Consider the following 20,809-nt stretch of genomic DNA (forward strand, 5'->3'; position numbering starts at 1 on the left):
AACCCCTTCCTGTTTACTCACACTGTAAATCTCTATCAACCAGCAGAGTGGTCACTTGGTATCAGACTTGTTATTTATTTACCCTTGTTAGAAGGCTTGATTTTCATGAAGAGTCATGGCAAAACAAATATTATTTGCTGCAAATGGAACCCTATAAAGCTGTTGAAGTGGAAAACAAGATTGAGTAGGTAGTAGACACCCTGACGAGCATAAAGAGATATCCAAGTGTAATTAAATTCCTGATTTAGTGGCGGTGTTATCACTATTGCCTAGCAGAAAAGAAAGACCCTGAAGGTCTTGTATGGCCTGGCATTTTTTGCCCTCAATTCCAGCTCAATTTGTGCTCATTCAGGAACCGATGAAGACAGATTTGAATAGTGTATTCTAACAATGAGTTCTCCTAGACTGAGCACACACTCTCAGGCCCAGGGTGCTAGTCGCTCCTCATTAATCTTATTTTCACTAGATTTAACATTCCTTCAGCAATCGGCTCTACTTGGCTGGAAAATGCAATTTGATGCAATTTGCTGCTTTCGCTCTCAGTTTTGTGTAGAATAAGTAACGGGCAAATGCCACATGGGGCCGTATTTGACTATAAAACTAATTTGTTTTAACAATGGGGGTGGTTTATATTTGCCCCATCATGATAGTGGTCTAGTTGAGCTGTATGCAATTATTCCACAAGTATACATATTAAACCTGCTAAACATGCTCACCTTAATGTTTTTCACAGATAATGAGATTTAAATGTTGTAGAATTTGGCTAAGAATTACATAATTCTATTTCTATGCAAAGGCATTACATAGCAGTTGAAAACATGATACAATAAGTCCAGGGAAGGAATGATGACGAGAATCCCCCCTTCACCTCCCCATCTTCTCTCCATGGTAACCGGCTACATGTATAGGCGTAGCTGCCAGGGAGACAGCCCAGGCCTTGAGGACGCTGGCCCAGGCAGCTCGAGGTGTAGCCGCCAGTACCAAGGAGCCCCAGGCTGCCGTGGCCATGCTGGATTCTGCCCAGTACGTCATGGAGGGCTCTGCTATGCTGATCCACGAGGCCCACCAGGCCCTGGTCCACCCTGGGGACGCAGAGAGCCAGCAGAGACTGGCACAGGTCAGGACAGTTCCTACTGATGTCTAAGCCTGGTCATGCTCACATCAGGTGGCTCTCCCTGGTCCTTCACTCTCCTCTGCTCCCTGACTGATATGTGTAAAAACTCCTCTCCATGACAATGAGCTTCACCATCAGATGCTCGGCAGTGCCCTGTGGGAGATAAACATGTTGGTTGGCAAATGCCGGGGACAGTGGCATAAATTAGTGACATGGATTGTTGGGCTTTGCTTCAGTGCTGATTTGCATTGAAGCTGTATTATACTCAGAATTCTATAGCTGTGTTCTGGGTCCATGGGGCCTTGGTAGGATAAGTGTTGGGTTGGGCTGAGCAGGGTTGTGCTGTACTGTGTTCCAGGTGGCCAAGGCTGTATCCCACTCTCTGAATAACTGTGTGAACTGCCTGCCTGGCCAGAAGGATGTGGACATGGCCCTCAGGAGCATCGGAGAAGCCAGCAAGAAGCTCTTGGTGGATGCAGTGAGTCTTACACTCTGGACTTGGAAACATGAGAAACATCAATAATCTCTACAGTCTTTACACAAATTATTTGGTCATTTGTACCCATTCATGATTTAATCGTTCCTACAAATACGAATCTGATCTGCGGAAATCTAAAGAAACATACAGACTACAGCTGTGTAACATGTGTCTCCACTCTCGACAGCTCCCTCCCTGCAGTAAGACCTTCCAGGAGGCCCAGACCGGCCTGAACCACACGGCAGCTGAGCTCAACCACTCCGCTGGGGACGTGGTCCATTCCTCCAGAGGCACCAGCAGCCAGCTGGCCGTGGCCTCCGGAAAGTTCAGTGAGGACTTTGACGAGTTCCTGGATGCCGGGATAGAGATGGCAGGACACACCCAGGTGGGTTCCGTCATCTGTCGACAGAGCTCCATAGTCACTTGATGGTGATTACCCCAGTAAAGAGTGCTTGCTTGTTATACTGTTCCACCAACGGGGGGATAGTTGAAGTTGGAATGCCTATGAGGTACTGTAATCAAACTTTCAGTGCTTTCAAATTTTTCTGTCACTTTAGCGCTTAAACTATTTTGACTCGTTTGATAATTAGATCTTTTCATCTAAATCACTTAGTCACAGGGCTGTCCCCGAGAGCTCCAACACAATCAAATGTAATGAGATCTTTGATGATGTTCTTGTTCTGGTTATTTTGCCCATTAATTTTGCAGTGATCGTCAGGGAGTGGAGTTGATGTAGCTTGACGGTGCGGCCTTAATCAGGTTTAATGGAGGAAGCAGGGGTATTGTTTTAGTGAGGTGGGGTGGGGGCCACGGTTCACATACACTCCAATCATGTTTCATAGCGCTCTGCTTAGTGTAAGGATGCCAATTGTGCTTAATACCGAAACTGTTCACCTGGACCGATACAGCATACACAGAGAAAAAAACTGTATACTAACCATTTGGCAATATAAAAAAATAAACCAAATGTGTGTCTTGATTTTCCAGCGGAAAGAAGACCAGATCCAAGTTATTGGTAATCTAAAGAACATCTCCATGGCATCCAGCAAGCTGCTGCTCGCGGCCAAGTCCCTCTCAGTGGACCCGGGAGCAGCCAACGCCAAGAACCTCCTGGCTGTAGCAGCGAGGTAAGACCATTCACAATGGACCGGCTCAACTGAGAACACATCTTTCTGCAACCAAAATAGAAAATTACAGTATTTCTGCCTTAGTCAGTTCAACGCACATAATATGTTTGTATATGTATAGTAACTGTGTCCCCCATAATATGTATAGTACAGTATAATATGGTAAAGTTGTGATGCTATGAAATATCTTTCACTGTCATGGCTGTTCTCTTTCTGTTGTTATGCTGCTAAAGCAGAAAGAGAAAAGAGAGAGAAAAAGGAGGAAGAGAGAATGGAGGAGAGTGTAGAATCCCCCCTGGTGGAGGTTGGCAGGCAGCTTGCTCCACTGGGGTTCAGGCCTGACTGACTTCCCTCTGTCTAATTAGAGAGATGGAAGCAACGGCTAGGGCTTGTCTCTGCTCACCGAGGCTGAACACAAGCCCAACACGGCCTCAACGTGTCTGTGCTGTGTGTTCAATTGTTACTGGGAGTGAAGTTCTGAAAAACGTGTGCATAATGAACTGTGTGTGTATGTGTGTCTGTGTACATGCAGAGGGGAAATGTTGGATGTTTAAAACCTGTGCATCTGCCCTTGTGTATTCAGGGCAGTGACGGAGAGCATTAACCAGCTGATCACGCTGTGTACCCAGCAAGCACCCGGGCAGAATGAGTGTGACAATGCTCTGAGGGAACTTGAGGTAGTTTTCAACTGTACCAACTGAACTTTCTATAACCCTACAGGCTTGTTGATGTTTTTGTTTACTACAGGCAACAGAAAATATTGTTTTTCATTACTCCAAACTCATATAGTTCATTGCGAAAACAATGTTTTATCATGACATGATCATGAGCGTTCATTAACAGCTCATTTAGATGCAGTGTTCAGGGCTCAGTGTTCAGTATTGACAGAAAGTATGCCCAGCAGTCCTCTGTCTCCATGGAAAATAATGACCTATTCTTCTACTTCCTCTGAGTCACTCAGCCCACAGTCTTCACGTGGACTGACATTTATTACCTTTCCTCTGCTGTGCCTTGTTGTGGAGAGAGCAGCCTGCTCATTTATTGACAAGCACAATCCACATTCTGAACTCCCACAAGCTATTGTGTAACAAGAGTAGTTATTAATGTGTAGTCACTTAAATGTCTAACTTAAAAACAACACAAGTTTTTACATTTTAAAAACAAGACTTTGAAAAGTTTTCTGTAAGTTACCAGTTGCTGGTTGTGAGGAGAGGGAGATTTCTTCAGTAATGTGTACTTCTTGATGGCATTCATGTCCCTCCCTGTCTTCTTCTGGGACTAGGCTGTCAGGGGGCTGCTGGACAACCCCAATGAACCAGTCAGTGAGCTATCCTACTTCGACTGCATTGAGAGTGTTATGGAAAACTCCAAGGTACTATACAGCCCCCTTAAGGGATCTCATGCATGTCACAAATACAATACGTGTAATACACAACCCAAGGTCTAAATCTCTCCCTGGTTTCCTGCTTGTGCAGGTCCTAGGAGAGTCCATGGCAGGGATTTCCCAGCACTGTAAGACTGGCGACGTGCTGTCGTTCGGCCAGTGTGTGGGTGTGGCGTCCAAGGCTCTGTGTGGGCTGACAGAGGCTGCTGGACAGGTAAGATCTCAGCCTGGCACCGTGACTCACTGGACATCCTTTTCTCTCTGCACAGGCCTGGCTGACACCCAACCAGTGCTCCTCCAACTGTCCTTCACAGTTCATTTTTAATCTGCAGCCATGGCCAAGTATAGGCAGTGATATTAAAGTTGGCTGCTTCAGTTATGATGTTGATTCACACTGTTTTCTAGATTATTGTGCAGAGGGTCAGATGGATTTTAAATAAAAATGGATGGATTTTAAATAAAAAAGCTTAATTGACAAAAACAAAAAAGATTTCAACACACATTTCACAGATTTTTGGGTCTTGGTACAAAATGACCAGCGAACATCATTTAACTTATCATATCAGCCCATGGGAAAGTGTGAAGGATTTCACTATTCCGGTGAAATCACTATCCTTCAGATTGATTGGATTATAAAAGAGCAGACTGCTAAAAGGACTTGTATTTAATGTTTTTGCCAATAAAATCTTTTAGAACTCATGAAATGCTTATCATTGTTTTCCAGTATACCATAGAACTATGTAACAAATCTATTCTACAAATACTGAAGCAGAAAACCACTCTAAACTAAATTAATGTCACTGACAATACTTTTGGCCATGGCTGCAGTGCTCCCCAGGGGAGAAACAAAACAGAAACAATGGGTTCTCCTCTCTCCTGCCTTAGGCGTCCTACATGGTGGGTGTGTCTGATCCAAATAGTCAGTCGGGTCATGAGGGGCTGGTGGACCCTATCCAGTTTGCGCGTGCCAACCAGGCAATCCAGATGGCCTGTCAGAACCTTGTGGACCCAGCCAGTAGTCCCTCACAGGTGAGAAAGCCCATCTGTGACTGCTGACGGACTACAGGGCCTTTCCCTGGCATACGGAGACTGTTACTCTGTGACTGATAACACATTTGTGACTCAAATCAAATGGCTCGATAAGTTTTAGCATCAGCCGACTATGGAACATAGTTAGACATGCTCTCTCAGAGGAATGTCTCCTTGTAATGTCTCTTTCTCTCGTTTGGTTGTTTGTTAGGTTCTCTCTGCAGCCACAATTGTAGCAAAGCATACCTCAGCCCTCTGCAATGCATGCCGCCTGGCCTCGTCCAAAACATCCAACCCTGTGGCCAAAAGGCAGTTTGTCCAGTCAGCTAAAGAGGTTGCCAACACCACTGCCAACCTCGTCAAAACTATCAAAGTGAGTTTTCTGGCAATGGAATTTCTATCCTGTTTGCCCTTAGCAAGAATATATTTGCAGCATGGGCTCCTTTTACTGTTTCTATTGAAAATAGTATTTGTTGTGTTGTGCAGCTGATATGTGGTTCTGTTGTAGCAGTATTGTGGCCTCAAAGACTTGTCCTGATGTTTTATTGCAGGCCCTAGATGGGGATTTTTCAGAGGAGAACAGAAACAGGTGTCGTGTTGCCACCAGTCCTCTCCTGGGGGCTGTAGACAATCTCTCCACATTTGCCTCCAACCCTGAGTTTGCCAGTATTCCTGCCCAGATTAGCAATGAGGTAAGCATGTTTGCATTTTCTGACATTCTTTTGCATTGGGATGAGATTTTGAGTCAATTTTAGAATTGCATAGGTTCGTAAATTCAGCTTTTCTTGTCATTCTGTCTAAATATTTTTATCCCATAGAAAGATTGTGCACATTTGGAATAGGCATTGAGATCATACGATGATTACCGTATTTCCGGCCTTTAAGTCGCACTTGTTTTTCATAGTTTGGCTTGTCCCGCGATTTATAGTCAGGTGCGATTTATATACCAGAATATATGTAATTTAAAAATTTAAAAATTTAAATTCATACTGACTTTCATGAACCAACAAGTTCAACAGATTCAGATTTGTGGAATGAGATCAGGATCTTGGTGAACTAGTTTACCTGTGAGTAAGTAGTTTACCTCCGCGGAAGCAACCTCAGCTGCGCGTCGGACGGTTCACGCCTCCGCATCGTCCATTATCAGGTGATATTGGACACCTCGTTGGGCATTATCCCTTACATGTGTTAGGCTACGCTAATATACCGAACACCTATTCAGCCTGTTGTTCTGTGTGCTATTGTGCCCTTTAAAGATTAAATGGCTGTTCTTGGTCTTGGATTTTGTGAAATTAATTTCAAAATAAATGCGATTTATAGTCCAGTGCAATTTATGTTTTTTTCCTCTTTATGACCCTCCTGAAAAAGGGGATGGTACAGAGTGGTTTCTGTTAGCTGGAGGAATTGGTCTGCACTGAAATTGTTCTTTCTTTTAGTTAGGAAAAGACTCCAGATGGAATTGATTTTACTTCCTACAAAAAAAGACTCCTTACACAGCTCTAAAAGCTTTATGACTCTAATCTGTTGGAGGGCAGTGTTTAACTGCGCTCTCTCTCAGCACAGCTGCTCTAATCTTGAGCTTGTTAATCTAATTGTCGAGGGAAGCTTTGGCTATGATCAGAAAGACTGAAGGTGTTTCTTTGCACGACCACATAAAGCTGGATCTTTAATCCCATCCCTGAGTGCGTGGCTTGGAGGACACCTTTGATCTCCTGGAAGTCAACAGGGAAGGAGAGCTGCGACACCTGTGTAGTGTGTTTGCGCTTCAGGCATAGACATGTACTGTTCCCCATCCTCGCCCTCTTGTTCTCACTCGCTCTCCTCCCTTCCTCTCTCCTCCCATCCCTCGTTCCCCAGGGCTCTGCATCCCAGGAGCCAATTGTGCGCTCGGCCCGTTCGATGCTGGACAGCTCTACCCTCCTCCTGGAGACGGCCCGATCGCTCATCATCAACCCCAAAGACCCCCCCACCTGGTCGGTCCTGGCCGGCCACTCCCGCACAGTGTCAGACTCAATCAAAAGCCTCATCACCTCCATTAGGTGTGTGCCACCCCCATCCACGCCATATACGTAATTATAAACAGGTCTACACCCGATGTTCTGTGGAGTGCAGGGGCTCAAAATGGATTTTCAGCTGAGTAATAAATGATTGTGGTAGTGGATTACATTTCCAACTCCCATTTAGCAGCTGAGGGAGTTCTGTATGGAAGGAATGAAGATGAGGAGGCAGAACAGCTCAGAGGCTATGCTAGGCTGCCTCTGCTTGGAATGACGGCAGACACAGAGGTAGTCTAGTGACATGAACAGAAGTGCGTTCCCTCCTCATTATCACTCTACCGTAAAAAATGCACGCAGACACACACACACGCCTCAGATCCATCATGTTCTGTATCTGGCATTCCTCCAGCCTCCTGCAAATGTGGTATGGATTTCAGATTTCAATGTCCTGTAAATAAGATAAACTTTTTGTTTCATAATACTTCAAAACGGTACAATTTATAGGACAACTCTGTTAGACATCCAGCCAGGTACTGTCTTTCAAGGACAAAATATAATAAAACATACGATGTACTACTCATCATCATCACTCTTGGTTGGCAGGGACAAGGCGCCAGGGCAAAGGCAATGTGACTACTCCATCGATAACATCAACAAGTGCATCCGGGACATTGAGCAGGCCTCACTAGCAGCTGTGGGTCAGAGCCTTCCTTGTAGAGATGACATCTCCTCTGAGGTACAGTCGGTTGTAATGCTCAAAGCCCTGTCATTGCTTCTGGGATACAAGGTTTCCATTGAGAGCCTTGTCCCATGTCTTTTGTTGCTGTTATTGCTGTTTCCACCAGGCTCTGCAGGAACAGCTGACATCCTCCGTGCAGGAGATTGGCCATCTCATCGATCCCATCACCACGGCAGCCAGAGGGGAAGCCGCCCAGCTGGGACACAAGGTATTAGTCTGTCTGTTTCCTCTCGCCGCCTCTGCAGGCCTCATCCCCTACCAGTTCTCTCTGGAGCAGTCGACTTATTATCCCAGCATCTCACACCAGGGCCTCTTCCTCTCGCAGGTGACCCAGCTGGCCAGCTACTTTGAACCTCTCATCGTGGCGTCGGTGGGTCTGGCGTCCAGGCTTCTCGACCACCAGCAGCAAATGACCATCCTGGACCAGACCAAGACCCTGTCAGAGTCTGCCCTGCAGATGCTCTATGCTGCCAAGGAGGGAGGGGGTAACCCGAAGGTACTACCACTCAAACACAACGAGCGTTGGGTAGTTGTTTTAGCATGTTGACGTGGAATGTTCTAGCATTCAATGGTCTATTTTTCTCATACATGGTTAACTCACCAATACAGTTAACTTACATATGTCAGGGGGAGTGGAAGGGATCACATGCAGAGGATGTAAAAAATAAGAGTTCTTTCTATCAAGTCTCCAAGAGAAATAAAACAAGGATTCCAAACTGGTGAAAATATCACAAAATATTGAAAGCTCTAGGTTGTCCTCAAAAAACAAGTGCAAACAAACTAAATGCTCTGGGATATTCCAAATAATAATCCAGTCATGAGAAGTCTGACACCAAACTGGCAGTCATTGGAGTTCTACAAAACAATCTGACAAAGAGGAAGAAACAAGGTTTAAATGGAGATTATAACAGTAATGAGGTCATGAGCAGCCACAGTGACACTCCTGATTAGCCGAGAGCCATGACAACCTATAATGGACAATTTTATATAAGATGTCCTTGAATGTGTGTAAAGGTATCCCCCAAATAAAATTTATTATTTATGATGATGATGATGATGAGGAGAGTGTTTCCATGTCATGTTTAAGGCTGATCTGGGTATGTGTGTCTCTATACTTAGGCTGCCCACACCCATGATGCTATTGCTGAAGCTGCTCAGCTGATGAGGGAGGCAGTGGATGACATCATGGTGACCTTGAATGAGGCGGCCAGCGAGGGTGGCATGGTGGGGGGCATGGTGGAGTCCATTGCTGAGGCCATGGGCAGGGTGAGCTGTGTGTGTGTGTGTGGATTGTGGCCTATTGCTAGTTGTCCCTCCAGCAGAGACTCATTAGTCAGATATGATCGATGAGAAGTGATAGGCCCAATACACCAGCGATGTCAGCTGTCACTCTGCCTCCTCCAGTGATCTGTCTTTGTCTGGGGTGGAACCACTCATCGTAAAGAAGTTAAAGTTCATGTCTTTTATTGGCCGCGTTTCCCAGATTCCTTAAGAAGCTCTTAAGCGCTGAAACCTTCTTAGGAGCGCTCTTAAGAGCGCCGTGAAAGAAGTACGTGTTTCCCAGAGTCATTCTTAGCTTAAGAAGATCTTTCACTAAGAAGGAAATGTAAGATCAGCCTGACCCACTCTTAACAGCCTTCTTAGCGACCAAACGCTCACTGCAGCCGCGTCAGGGAAAGTTATATCTGACACTCAAAGGAATACTAAAACCATGCGTGATGATAAATGTGCGCCCACAGCTGCAGAACACTGACGCAAGAAAAATAATAGCATAATAACAAAAATAACGATATAAAAATAAATAATTGCTCATGTGTTCCTGTAGCTACATAAATAAAATGAATCATCATTACTATCACTCATTACGTTTTCACAAACATTCGGCATCTGCATGAGTTGACGTTAGATATAAAAACATCAACAACCCTGTGGTATTTCACAGAAATCAGGGAAACTGACAGGTGTAATTGAACTCGGCTGGAACCTCATCAAGAGATCGAGGCTCCACCTCAGTCTATATATAAAGGCGTTGCTGAAGTCCACGCAAGTGGACTACTCCCAACAATAAACCCACTACCACTACCACTACCACCACACATCAACTATCATGTATAGGGCTCAAGGCCGTAGCCATGGAGTCAACATCGGGGGGTACGAATTACATTTTTTATGATAATTTCTGACTGCGTGCGTGGTTGCCTGTCGTAGCGTAGAACATTTATATTTTTATATCAATATATTGGGGGGGACATTTTGACCAGATTTGAAAAGTGGGGGGGATGTGTCCCCCCAATATGTATTATGATTACGGCCTTACACGGTGTTGTGTGTGATTCGTGCGCTGATAAAGTGGTGGGTGATCGATTTTCCTGGCATCGATTGATTTAGTTTCAACACCACGGCGGTGGACAGCTCCCATTAAGAGCTTCTTAAGAGGCTTCTTTGGCGGGATCTTAAGAAGGCAGTTAAGAACGTGTCTTGGAAACACCCCTATCTTAGCACTCCTTCTTAGCCGAACCCTTCTTAAGAGCCTTCTTAAATCCTTAAGAACGTTCGAATCTGGGAAACGCGGCCATTGTCAGATGCACAGAACAGCACAAGGTCAGACTGGGCACTGGAATTATGCATTAACATTTGATTAATGTTAAATTAAACAAAGAAACAACGTTTTATGTGTTGATTTAAGGTTTGTGAAAAGCCTCAAAAGCTTTGATTTCAGAGTTTTAAGGTAATTAGAGTCTTCACTGAAACTTTGATTTGCAAGCAAGCTGACCTGTAGTTATGAGAACACAGCATCCATTCCTACAGTTCCAACAGTAGATAGAGTCCTATTCATCAACATGATACTGGGCGGCTTCACCACTTTAATACTATGGAGTGTCATTCAGAAAATGTGGAAGAAGTAAAACATTTTTAATTCTGTGTATATTACATCTAATCGTTTTATGTCATGGGCAAATTAATAATAATAATAATAATCAGGGCAAATTAATTGGCTTTGTCCTGTTACAAAATCAAGAAAGCCAGAATGCTTATGTATTGCTGATGGAATGCTGATTAAAATAAGCTATTTGGCCATGACAGCTTGGAGAAGGAACTCCCCCAGAGCCAGATGGAACCTTTGTAGACTACCAGACCACCATGGTGAAATTCTCCAAGGCCATCGCCATTACCGCACAGGAGATGGTGAGCACACAACACACCTCAATTGCTCCACCTCAAACTCACCTCAGTGTGATTACTGGACTTTATTGTAATTCCTAATACATTACATCACATATCCCTAGGCTTGTTCTGTGACCTTGCAGTATGTGTGTTTGTGCCTTGCTCCAGATGACCAAGTCTGTGACGTGTCCAGAAGAGCTTGGTGGACTGGCCTCCCAAGTGACGGTTGACTATGGCCAGCTAGCCCATCAAGGACACCTGGCGGCCGCTACGGCTGAGCCAGAGGAGGTGAGAGGTCGACCCGCCTCAGTCGACATCATGGATTCTTTGTTTGTGAGATATACAGATATACATTACCTAAGGGTCCCACCTCAGTCAAGTCGGAGATGTTGGCAACTAAATTGATTAGCATTTGTTTGGGAAGTAAACACATAGATTTGCAGATACACACAACCTAGATGGTGGGTGGGGTCCTTTGATAGGATATTTTCTGACAGTGAGAGATTCAGCAGGGAGGTTTTTGCTCCTCTCCATCCTCCGTCCCTCTCTCCACACACGTGTAGTCTGCGCTCAAAGCTCCCCTAAGAGAAGACAGGGATGTATGGAAACACAGTCTGATAACCATCGCACACTCTTATCAATACCCTTTACATAACTGGCTGCTGGAAATTCTGGCTACCATGGCAACATCGTACCCCCACAAGCTTAAAAGCCTGTAGTGATGCTCATAATGAAGTACCACCCACCCATGAATCTGTGTGTCTGGAAATTAAAGGTGTAGTGCCATCGGTCGCTCTCCTCAAGCTTTTGAAAGCCAGCATTATGTCCCTCTGGCTGCTATAAGGCAGACAGTCTACTATGTGGCATGTGGATGGAGAAGATAGACGTTAGCAGTACGGAGCTGTGCGGAGGTGGATACTCGACTGTCTGTCAGACTCGACAACTCATTGACTGGCCGGGTGACTGTTTTTTCCAGGTGGGGTTCCAGATCAAGACTCGTGTGCAGGAGCTTGGCCACGGCTGTATCTACCTGGTGCAGAAGGCAGGGGCCCTGCAGGTCAGCCCCACAGACAGCTTCTCCAAGAGGGAGCTCATCGAGTGCGCCCGTGCCGTCACCGAGAAGGTAGGCCGGTCGACAGGAGACCGTTATAGCACTTTCTGCTCCCTGCTGAGTGTGTGTGTGTGTGTGGGCAGGACTCTTTACCTCCCCAACCTCCGCTCCCAGTCCTTTGTTGTTCGTGTATGTACAGATAGGAGGAACGTAGGAGTATACATTGTTGAGGTGAAAGGGCAGCTGCTTAAAGTCAGTTCCCAGGGCAAAGGCTTATAATACAGAGTTCTTTAAGATGTACTTGTGAACTGTGTGTGGAAGCTGTAATCCCTGAGCCTAAGCGCTGGGGTTTAATAGGAGAACAGTGCACTAATGTGTCAAAACACATATTTGGCTTGCTGCACTGTTGACGCTAACAGCTCATGTTACACAAGTAGCAGTAGTTACAGCCGAGAATACTTGTTACCAATAACAACTACATGAGTTCATATCAACACCAACACGTACTGTCAATGGACAGAAGCAAGGACCGATCAGTCACGCGCCTCCTCCATGATCCTAGCAGTAGATACTGGAACTTTGTATTCACATTGATCTTATATTGCTCCTGCTTGATTGGGTTCAGGGCTTATATCAGGCTGGTATAATGTGTGTCTCACTGCATATGGAAGCTGAACCCTCCACCTCATCTGAATACAGCTCCCGTGGCAGTTCATTTGTTAGCGAGGGCGGCAGACGTCCAGATCGGGAGCTTGGAGAGAGGCAGAGTCAGAATCTTGGGCTTCATGTACTGCATTTATGCAGAATCAGTGGGCCCAGGGCTAATTCATTGCTACGCCCCTTTCTCTTTGTCTCTTAAATGTTCTCGTTCTCTCTATCTCTCTCACTCTTATCTCAGTTTCTTTGGCTATATTACTCTGTTGATGTATGTTTCACTATCAGTGGGTCTGTCTTTCTGTCTGTCTGTCTGTCTGCAGGTCTCTCTCGATTGCTCTCTCTATCTCTCCACTCTCTCCTGCTGCTTCACCTCCAGTCCTTTTAGCCTATTGCCTTCATACTCTTCCTGCATGGCATATTAACGTTGAGCTCAGATTTAATGAGAGTTCAGAAATCTGAACTTAAACAAACATGAGAACATCGGGCCAAGGACAATTAGAATGTGGTCTGTTTGTTCACTAGTTGTGTTATTGTTATGCAGGGTGTTGAGGCAGTGTGTTTGTGTGTGTGTGTGTGTTTCCATCTCCCACACAGGTGTCTATGGTGTTGTCAGCCCTGCAAGCTGGTAACAAGGGCACCCAGGCCTGCATCACGGCAGCCAGCGCCGTGTCCGGCATCATCGCAGACCTGGACACCACCATCATGTTCGCCTCAGCCGGAACACTCGACCCTGACAACGAGGAGTCCTTCGCTGACCATAGGTGAGGCACTCGAGGCAGGCCCCTGCCTCGAAAGTCCCAGCGTGTTCAGTTCCCTGCCCATCAACAGATGAGGCGTCTACTACCCTCAATACATAGTCCAACTGAAGGTCAGGAGAGCTTACCTTGTCGACGTAACACTCAAGGCAGCTCCCAACTCTGGAGGTTAGCAGAGCAGGCCAGTATGTAGAATGCACGCATGTGTGTCTGAGGGAGAGTGTGTGTTGTGTCCACAGGGAGAGCATCCTGAAGACAGCCAAGGCTCTGGTGGAAGACACCAAGCTGCTGGTGGCAGGGGCAGCCTCCAGTCAGGAGAGACTGGCCCAGGCCGCCCAGTCCTCTGCCAAGACCATCACCCATCTCACTGATGTGGTCAAACTGGGGGCCACCAGCATGGGCTCCGATGACCCTGAGACCCAGGTAAGGACACCCAGATGGGCTCAGTCCTGGATGGAACACTGGAAGGTTATTCACATTGTAGCAACCTAGGGGACTTGAGGGCCTGATTCACAATGAATTAGGACTCAAGAGACATTTGGCCCTGGGGATCTGGGTAAGGTTAGTGGGACAAACTTTAAATCAGGATTCTTCCCATCCGGGGTCTGTTGGCCTTCATGAGGTGTGATCCTGTGGGGGTTAAAATCAGAGTGAGAGGTCATTCTTTTCCAGCCAGTCTCTTTGCTGAACAACACTCCTCCAGGGTTGTCTTTCTGGTCCTTTGCTTTTCCATGTGGCCCTGGGCTGGCTCCCTCCCTTGATCACCTGATGGGCTACAGGTGTGACCAGTGCCATGTGCCAAGTGGCTGCAGCATTTCAACAGGCAGATAGACTCTTTCTATTACCTCCCCTAATCTAAGCCTATGGACCCGCCCTCTGCTCCGGATTGGCTGGTCTGTTTCCCCTGGTTTGCTACAACATATATGTATATGTCTTCAAATCAGGGGAGGTTCTAGACCATTTGAACTGGCGTGGGCAAGCTGGGACCAGTTGTACTGTTAGAGGGACCACTTACATTAAACATTGGTGTCATATAGTTTTCTTCACTGCATTGCAAGCATTAACAGGCAAAAGACCATGTTTCAAATTATTCAAAATGTTACGGTGTGTGGTAAGTTAAGACCCAAATGCAGGAGAGGTGGCCAGGTAGAACATCAAAACAAGGGTTGATTCTTGATAATAGGGAAACAGACAGGATACTCACAGTAACAAGGGTAAGGACAAAACAAAGACTGAACACAAAACAGGAACCTAAATACAAAGAACCAAACAAGACACATGTGGACCCGATAAGACAAACAAGAACTGAAACCACTCAACAAAACACAAGTGAACCGCCCCCCCCTCCCCCGAGCCGGCCCTGCTCCAAATGGAAACATAAGATACAGCTTTGTCTGGGACTCTATACTTTCCTTATGTATCTGTCATGTATAGCAGTTAGCTTTTATTTGTGGTTGCATCCTTTGACACACACACACACTACAGACTTGTCTCCCCTCTACGGCCTCTCTCTCTCTCTTCCCCGCTTCCTCAGTAGTGCGATACCTCCGGGTGAGAGTGATAGGTGTGTTAACTCCGGTGGCTCTGGTAAACTCCTGCGCTGGCCATTGTGTTGTATCATTTTGAGCACATTCCCACACCCCCCCTCTCCCTGCCGTATCTCTCCCCTATCTCCCTCCCCCTATCCCTCTCCCCCGTCTCTGTCCCCAGGTGGTTCTGATAAATGCGGTCAGGGATGTGGCCAAGGCTTTAGCTGAGCTCATTGGCGCCACCAAGTGTGCTTCAGGCAAGCCGGCAGATGATCCATCCATGTACCAGCTGAAGAGCGCTGCCAAGGTAAGGTTTACGGAGCCAGCATAAAGGGCTGGGCCCACACAGATACGTCTCAGAGATATGCAGGGGCATTCTGTTCTGTCCCAGCTTCCCAGCTGGGAGTGTTGCAGTACCACAATCTCTACAGCCCAGAGTAGTGTTCCGTCTCTAACAGAAAATGACACTTCTTATCGCTGTGTTTGAGTTTGGCACTCTTTCTGCTCTCTATGTGCCAATGTCCCAGTCATTGAGATTGGTATCAGAGTTTGTGTGTGTGTGTGTGTGTGTGTGTGTGTGTTTGTGCGTGCGTGCGTGCGTGCGCATGCACGTGCGCTTGACTGGACAGGCTCCTTATCTGTCAGACGCTCGGGTCAGCAGCTGACTCTGGTGTTTTCCAAGGCACAGCTAAACCTGTCCTTTCTACTGCCACTCACTGTCCACGTCCCTATACATTGTCACACTGTACAGTTCACCTATAAATACTGGAGCCCAGTCATGGCAGGATACCTCACAGGTCCCCCTGCCCTAACCCTCGATGTGGGCGCTGATCGAAGCCCTTTCTGGCTGGGCTCTACTCCCCCCATCAAATGCACTCCAGGATGAGAGCTTCAAAGGCTTTTTTTCGGTTCAGCTACCTCCCTCTTTTCACTGAACATCCATTACTCTTCAGTTACACTGCATAAGGCTTCTTTTACTCACTCCTTCAGTGGAGGTAGGACCGCCCATGGAACCTGAATATGTTGACAAATTATTCTCATTCCTCCAGACATATGGTGACCTCCACTTGGGACACACTTTCAAACCCCTGGTGATCACGTTGCTGAAATATGCTCAGCTCTGCTTGACACAATCTGCCCCCTGATCCAGAGCTGGGTATGGCAGGTGCTAAACATTAGAACTATGACGACTTACTACCATGTTATACATCATTGGTAAAACGATAGCAGTTGTACTAGGCAGTCTAGCCCATCCTGGTTTATGCTTGTCGGGGTAGACAGCACCATCTTCTGGCCTGTTTTCTCTCTCTGTTTGTCCTTAACACTTCTTACTTTCTATAAATATTACATAAATCTCCCCCTCTCTCCCCTCCCCCTCTTCCTCCGTGTGTGTGACAGGTCATGGTGACCAATGTGACGTCGCTGCTGAAGACAGTGAAGGCGGTAGAGGATGAAGCCACTCGCGGGACCAGGGCGCTGGAGGCCACCATCGAGTGCATCAAGCAGGAGTTGACGGTAAGATCCTCAGACGGGCTCAACTCTTCCATCCCTTGTGAGTCGCTGGAGAGGACGCACAGGGTTTCGTAGCTGGTCGCAGCTGGTTCTAATGCTCTGTCTTAACCGTTTGAGGAGAGGTTTTTGCACACTGGTTTTGGTTCGCTCTCTCCTGCTCATCCCAAACAATCCCTGCTGTACTTTTCACTGTCTTATCATGGGGCTGTGGTGCAAGAAATGTGGTGGGGGTTGGGGGGAGGGGAGGTGGTCAGTGGAGCAGAGGAGAAGTTTTCATCAGCTTGTTTTCCTTGTGATTTACTGCTAATCCTTATCAGAGTCCCTCCAGGACCACAGCAGGCTTTGCACAGGCATAGGAACACACCAGAGCAAACACAGCACACTTAACTCCCCATTACAGGGGCATCAATAACACTGGGAAATGTGTCAACCTCGCTTATTCATTCTCACAATGGCTATATACCCCCCCCTGGCTCCCTCCATTTGGATCTATGCTGTTTAGTAACGGTTCAGCAATGGCACAGCCCTGATATCTGTCTGAACGGTCTCACCAAGTCCCCTCCCTTCCCTTCATCATTCCCTTCCCTCCTCCCTCCTTTTTCCCTTCCCCCTTTCCTCCCTTCCTCCCTCCACCCCCCCTCCCTCCCTCCACCCCTCTCCTTCCCCCCCCTCCCCCCCACACGTTCACAGATGTTCCATTCCAAGGACGTCCCTGACAAGTCCACCACGCCCGAGGAGTTCATCCGCATGACAAAGGGCATCACCACAGCAACGGCCAAGGCGGTTGCGGCGGGAAACTCTGCCCAGCAGGAAGACGTTATCGCCACCGCCAACCTGAGCCGCAAAGCCATCGCCGACATGCTGACCACCTGCAAGGTGCTAATCCTGCCAGAGCGGCAAAGCTGGGGCCACAGCACCAGGACAGGGCAGGACAACAGACTGTAGGGCAGCAGGGTGTTACTGGTGCTGGGGCAGAGTAGCTCACTAACCCTGGAATATTACGAGTGCGGAGCCTTAGTTACAAAGTCATCTATTACATCACTGACAGTTGGGTCTTGGCATGAGAAGGATAAAAAGTTGATCGATTTTATTTTCGTACTTATACTGCTGTGATATTTACTGATATTGCATTTGTCAGATGGCTCCCCAAGGTGTTGTGAAGGATTGAAAGGCACCAGGCAGAAAAGCCTCCTCGGGGCTGAACTTACCTCCGGTGTTTAACAGACTGTTTTTTTTGTGTGGTCTGTTCTCCCCAGCAAGCAACCAGTCACCCAGAGGTGAGTGAGGAGGTGAGGAGCAAGGCTCTGCGCTATGGGTCAGAGTGCACTGCAGGTTACCTAGCCCTGCTGGAGGAGGTGCTGCAGGTGAGAGAATACACACAATGATGGTGTTGAATCCAGGGATAGACATGTAGTTTGGAACAATGCTGAAGGTGAGTGTGTGTGTGTGTGTCTCCAGGTGCTTTTGAAGCCCACTGTGGAGCAGAAGCAGCAGCTGGCAATACACTCCAAGCGTGTAGCAGGGTGTGTGACAGAGCTGATCCAGACTGCTGAGGCCATGAAGGGTAAGGCCCCTTCACATACAAGTACCTTGCACAGACAACCCCCCCCCCCCAACCCCCCCAGACACACAGACCTTCATGCAGAGCAGCACATTGTATAGAACACTTCACTAGACAATTCATTTCCACATTTCTTATTAAGCGCACGCTCACAGCCAGAGTAATTTGGGGATGCTAATTTATAGTATGTTATGGACTAATCTGCTTTTGAATGGGTAATACCTCTAAGTGAATATGCCACAGAAAACTTTGTCCAGGACAAAACATTGTTCATGAGAGTCACTTCTGTATATTGATAATGTACCGTAGAGTTATTTTCAGTGTAAATTGGCCAAATGACCATAGTGAAGGTTCCCACATATGCCTGGAATGTTGCCTGAAGGAGTTTTGGACAGCAGTAATATATAGCATTATGGTGCGAATTGAATTTCAGAGTAGAGTCTGAGACCCACTGGGGCTATCCAGTTCACCTCTCTAATGCCCCTTGTTTTTCTCTTTCTTTTTCTTTCTCTCTGGCCTCAGATGGAGGTAAGTGGGAGATGATTGTGTGTTTTGTTTTTGGAGATCACCTTTCATAGGCTCGGGGGGGGGGGGGGGGTTGAGAAGTGTGTGGGGATGGGAGGGGTGGTTGGAGGGGGCGGTGGGGCCCTGGCAGATATCCCCAGGGTTTAACATAATCCACCAAAAACATCATTCCATCTGCTTCTCCAAGCTGTTTCCCAAAAGCCCCCCTTTATGACCAATTTAAAACCTATAAAGAGTGACAATGATCCATCAAAAGTGCACTTCTTGTTTTCTTTCATTTAACCTTACTTAACTTTGAGGCATTATAGTCTCTACACAGGCAATTCGCCATGTGGATAACTAGCGCAGTAGCGCTGGTGTCCTAATGATCTTGTGGTGTCAGCTGTGATTTTGACATTGTATTCCATACTATGTTGGCTGCTACAATAATGCAATATGTAACAACTACAATCGGTATGTGCTGTAATATCCGTTCTGTTCTAGGGGTCAGGGGAAGCGATGTAACTGGAGCCTGGTGTGTGCGGGTGTCGTAGCGACTAGTTGAGTGATGTCTCTTCCTGGGTGTGTTCTAGGATCAGACTGGGTGGACCCCGAGGACCCCACCGTGATCGCTGAAACCGAGCTACTGGGAGCTGCTGCCTCCATCGAGGCTGCAGCCAAGAAACTGGAGCAGCTGAAGCCCAGAGCCAAGCCCAAGGTAGGAGTCTTCCTCTCAGGCCTCCCTCCTTCCCTCCTTCCTTGGCCTCACTAATCAGACTTGAGCCTGGAGGACCCACCCAGCGACAGATCAAGGAGACAGGATGTCAATACTGTGTGCTACAGAGGAAGAGCTGCTCTTAGCTTTAGTGACGAGTGTAAAAGTAGAGGGGGGAACACTGAAACTGTACCAGTCATACGGTCAACAGAGAGAGAGACTCAGGGAGAGTACCTAATGATTTTTTTTTGTGTTTTCTCAATGTATGTTCATAGGAAAATTTAATCAAGGGAGTAATCTGGTTAGTTTTTTTTTTAGATCATTTTTGAGGCATGTTGCCAGGAGACGCAATTACATAGCATAGCTTATATTGGAGTGTGTTCTAAATTTGTGATGATCTGTCTGCACCCCTGGTTGAGGCAGAGGTCATTTGTCTTGTTGAACCTATTTCCTTAATTTTATTACATTATTCCTTTGTTTTTAGACTGAAGTGAAACAGCCTTTTTTAAAGCATTTAATGTGGTATATGAATACTGATAGATTACCAGGAGGTCAAATTGGTGTGTAGAATTTCTTACTGAAGTATGTGCAATAGCAACTTCTCCCTGTTGTGGTCGTCCCAGTTTTGATCCACTGGTTGTAATACTGCTCAGACGTAGTCCCTCTCCCCAGCTTCAACAAGAACTGAACATGGCTGGAAATCCCCTTTTCTTGAACCTCTGTTAGACATATTGAAGCAAGGCTCACTGCTGAGTGAGTGGAATGAAGATGTAGCTTTGCTTCTTTACGCCCCCTAGTGATCTGATGGAATGCTGCATCCTGTATGTCTTCAGTTTGTCTCTCCTACCTCAAGACTTTCCTTATTTGACACGTAATAGGCAGAATGATTTCTTATTAACATGTACTGTTGGACTGTAGCATGATTAAACTAGACATTAAAAAGTATCTAGTTTAATTGCAGTTCATTATTTGTAGAGCCATGTCCAGTGGGTCTTCTAGATGTTTCTGTCAATGATCTGTGAATGCCTATCTAATCAAACTCCTCTTGTTCTACCTCTCCTCCCGCTTCCACCCCCCCCTGTCTCTCAGTTCCCCTGTGCATACTCCTAACCCCATAGACATAGAGGAGCCTCTCCCCTTCCCAGCATGCATCACTCTCCTCCTTCCCCCATCTTCTTGAGACGTTGTAGACCTGGGACCCTTCTCTGCAGGCCTCTGTCTGATATGTTTGATATATTAGGTTGTTATTCAGTCCAACTATATATCAAACATATTCCTACAGTGTCCCGCCCTGTCTCCAGCCACGTGTGCCTTGTATGTTGGTGGTGATGGTGTAGCATGATCTGATCCGTTGTCACTGACTGCTATGTGTGGTTGACTGAGGCGAGGGGTGACGTTGAACCCGCTTTAGGTTGACTCTTAATAGGTTGTCATCTGTATGTTGTAAAGGCTGGATGTAGGGCTGCACTATTATGGCCAAAATGATAATCAC

At 46.7% G+C, this 20,809-nt stretch overlaps 1 protein-coding gene across 1 annotated transcript in view; it reads left to right on the forward strand.

Moving 5' to 3' along the window:
* Nucleotides 1-20,809, forward strand: part of tln2b (talin 2b) — a 90,167-nt gene that overhangs the window by 64,043 nt on the left and 5,315 nt on the right. The window contains exons 27-52 of the mRNA XM_084671983.1: nt 909-1,117; nt 1,473-1,592; nt 1,780-1,977; nt 2,580-2,719; nt 3,303-3,396; nt 4,002-4,091; nt 4,195-4,317; nt 4,989-5,132; nt 5,344-5,505; nt 5,684-5,824; nt 6,990-7,171; nt 7,733-7,865; nt 7,975-8,076; nt 8,194-8,364; nt 8,988-9,134; nt 10,953-11,054; nt 11,202-11,321; nt 12,010-12,156; nt 13,336-13,502; nt 13,736-13,919; nt 15,207-15,332; nt 16,424-16,540; nt 17,228-17,413; nt 17,794-17,901; nt 17,996-18,101; nt 19,196-19,320. Of these exons, the coding sequence (XP_084528109.1) occupies nt 909-1,117; nt 1,473-1,592; nt 1,780-1,977; nt 2,580-2,719; nt 3,303-3,396; nt 4,002-4,091; nt 4,195-4,317; nt 4,989-5,132; nt 5,344-5,505; nt 5,684-5,824; nt 6,990-7,171; nt 7,733-7,865; nt 7,975-8,076; nt 8,194-8,364; nt 8,988-9,134; nt 10,953-11,054; nt 11,202-11,321; nt 12,010-12,156; nt 13,336-13,502; nt 13,736-13,919; nt 15,207-15,332; nt 16,424-16,540; nt 17,228-17,413; nt 17,794-17,901; nt 17,996-18,101; nt 19,196-19,320 (3,644 nt within the window). The remainder of the gene's footprint in view (nt 1-908; nt 1,118-1,472; nt 1,593-1,779; nt 1,978-2,579; nt 2,720-3,302; nt 3,397-4,001; nt 4,092-4,194; nt 4,318-4,988; nt 5,133-5,343; nt 5,506-5,683; nt 5,825-6,989; nt 7,172-7,732; nt 7,866-7,974; nt 8,077-8,193; nt 8,365-8,987; nt 9,135-10,952; nt 11,055-11,201; nt 11,322-12,009; nt 12,157-13,335; nt 13,503-13,735; nt 13,920-15,206; nt 15,333-16,423; nt 16,541-17,227; nt 17,414-17,793; nt 17,902-17,995; nt 18,102-19,195; nt 19,321-20,809) is intronic.

This window comes from Hypomesus nipponensis, chromosome 14 (assembly GCF_054491055.1).
Source record: "Hypomesus nipponensis isolate SF chromosome 14, ASM5449105v1, whole genome shotgun sequence".
Taxonomy (NCBI): Eukaryota; Metazoa; Chordata; class Actinopteri; order Osmeriformes; family Osmeridae; genus Hypomesus; species Hypomesus nipponensis.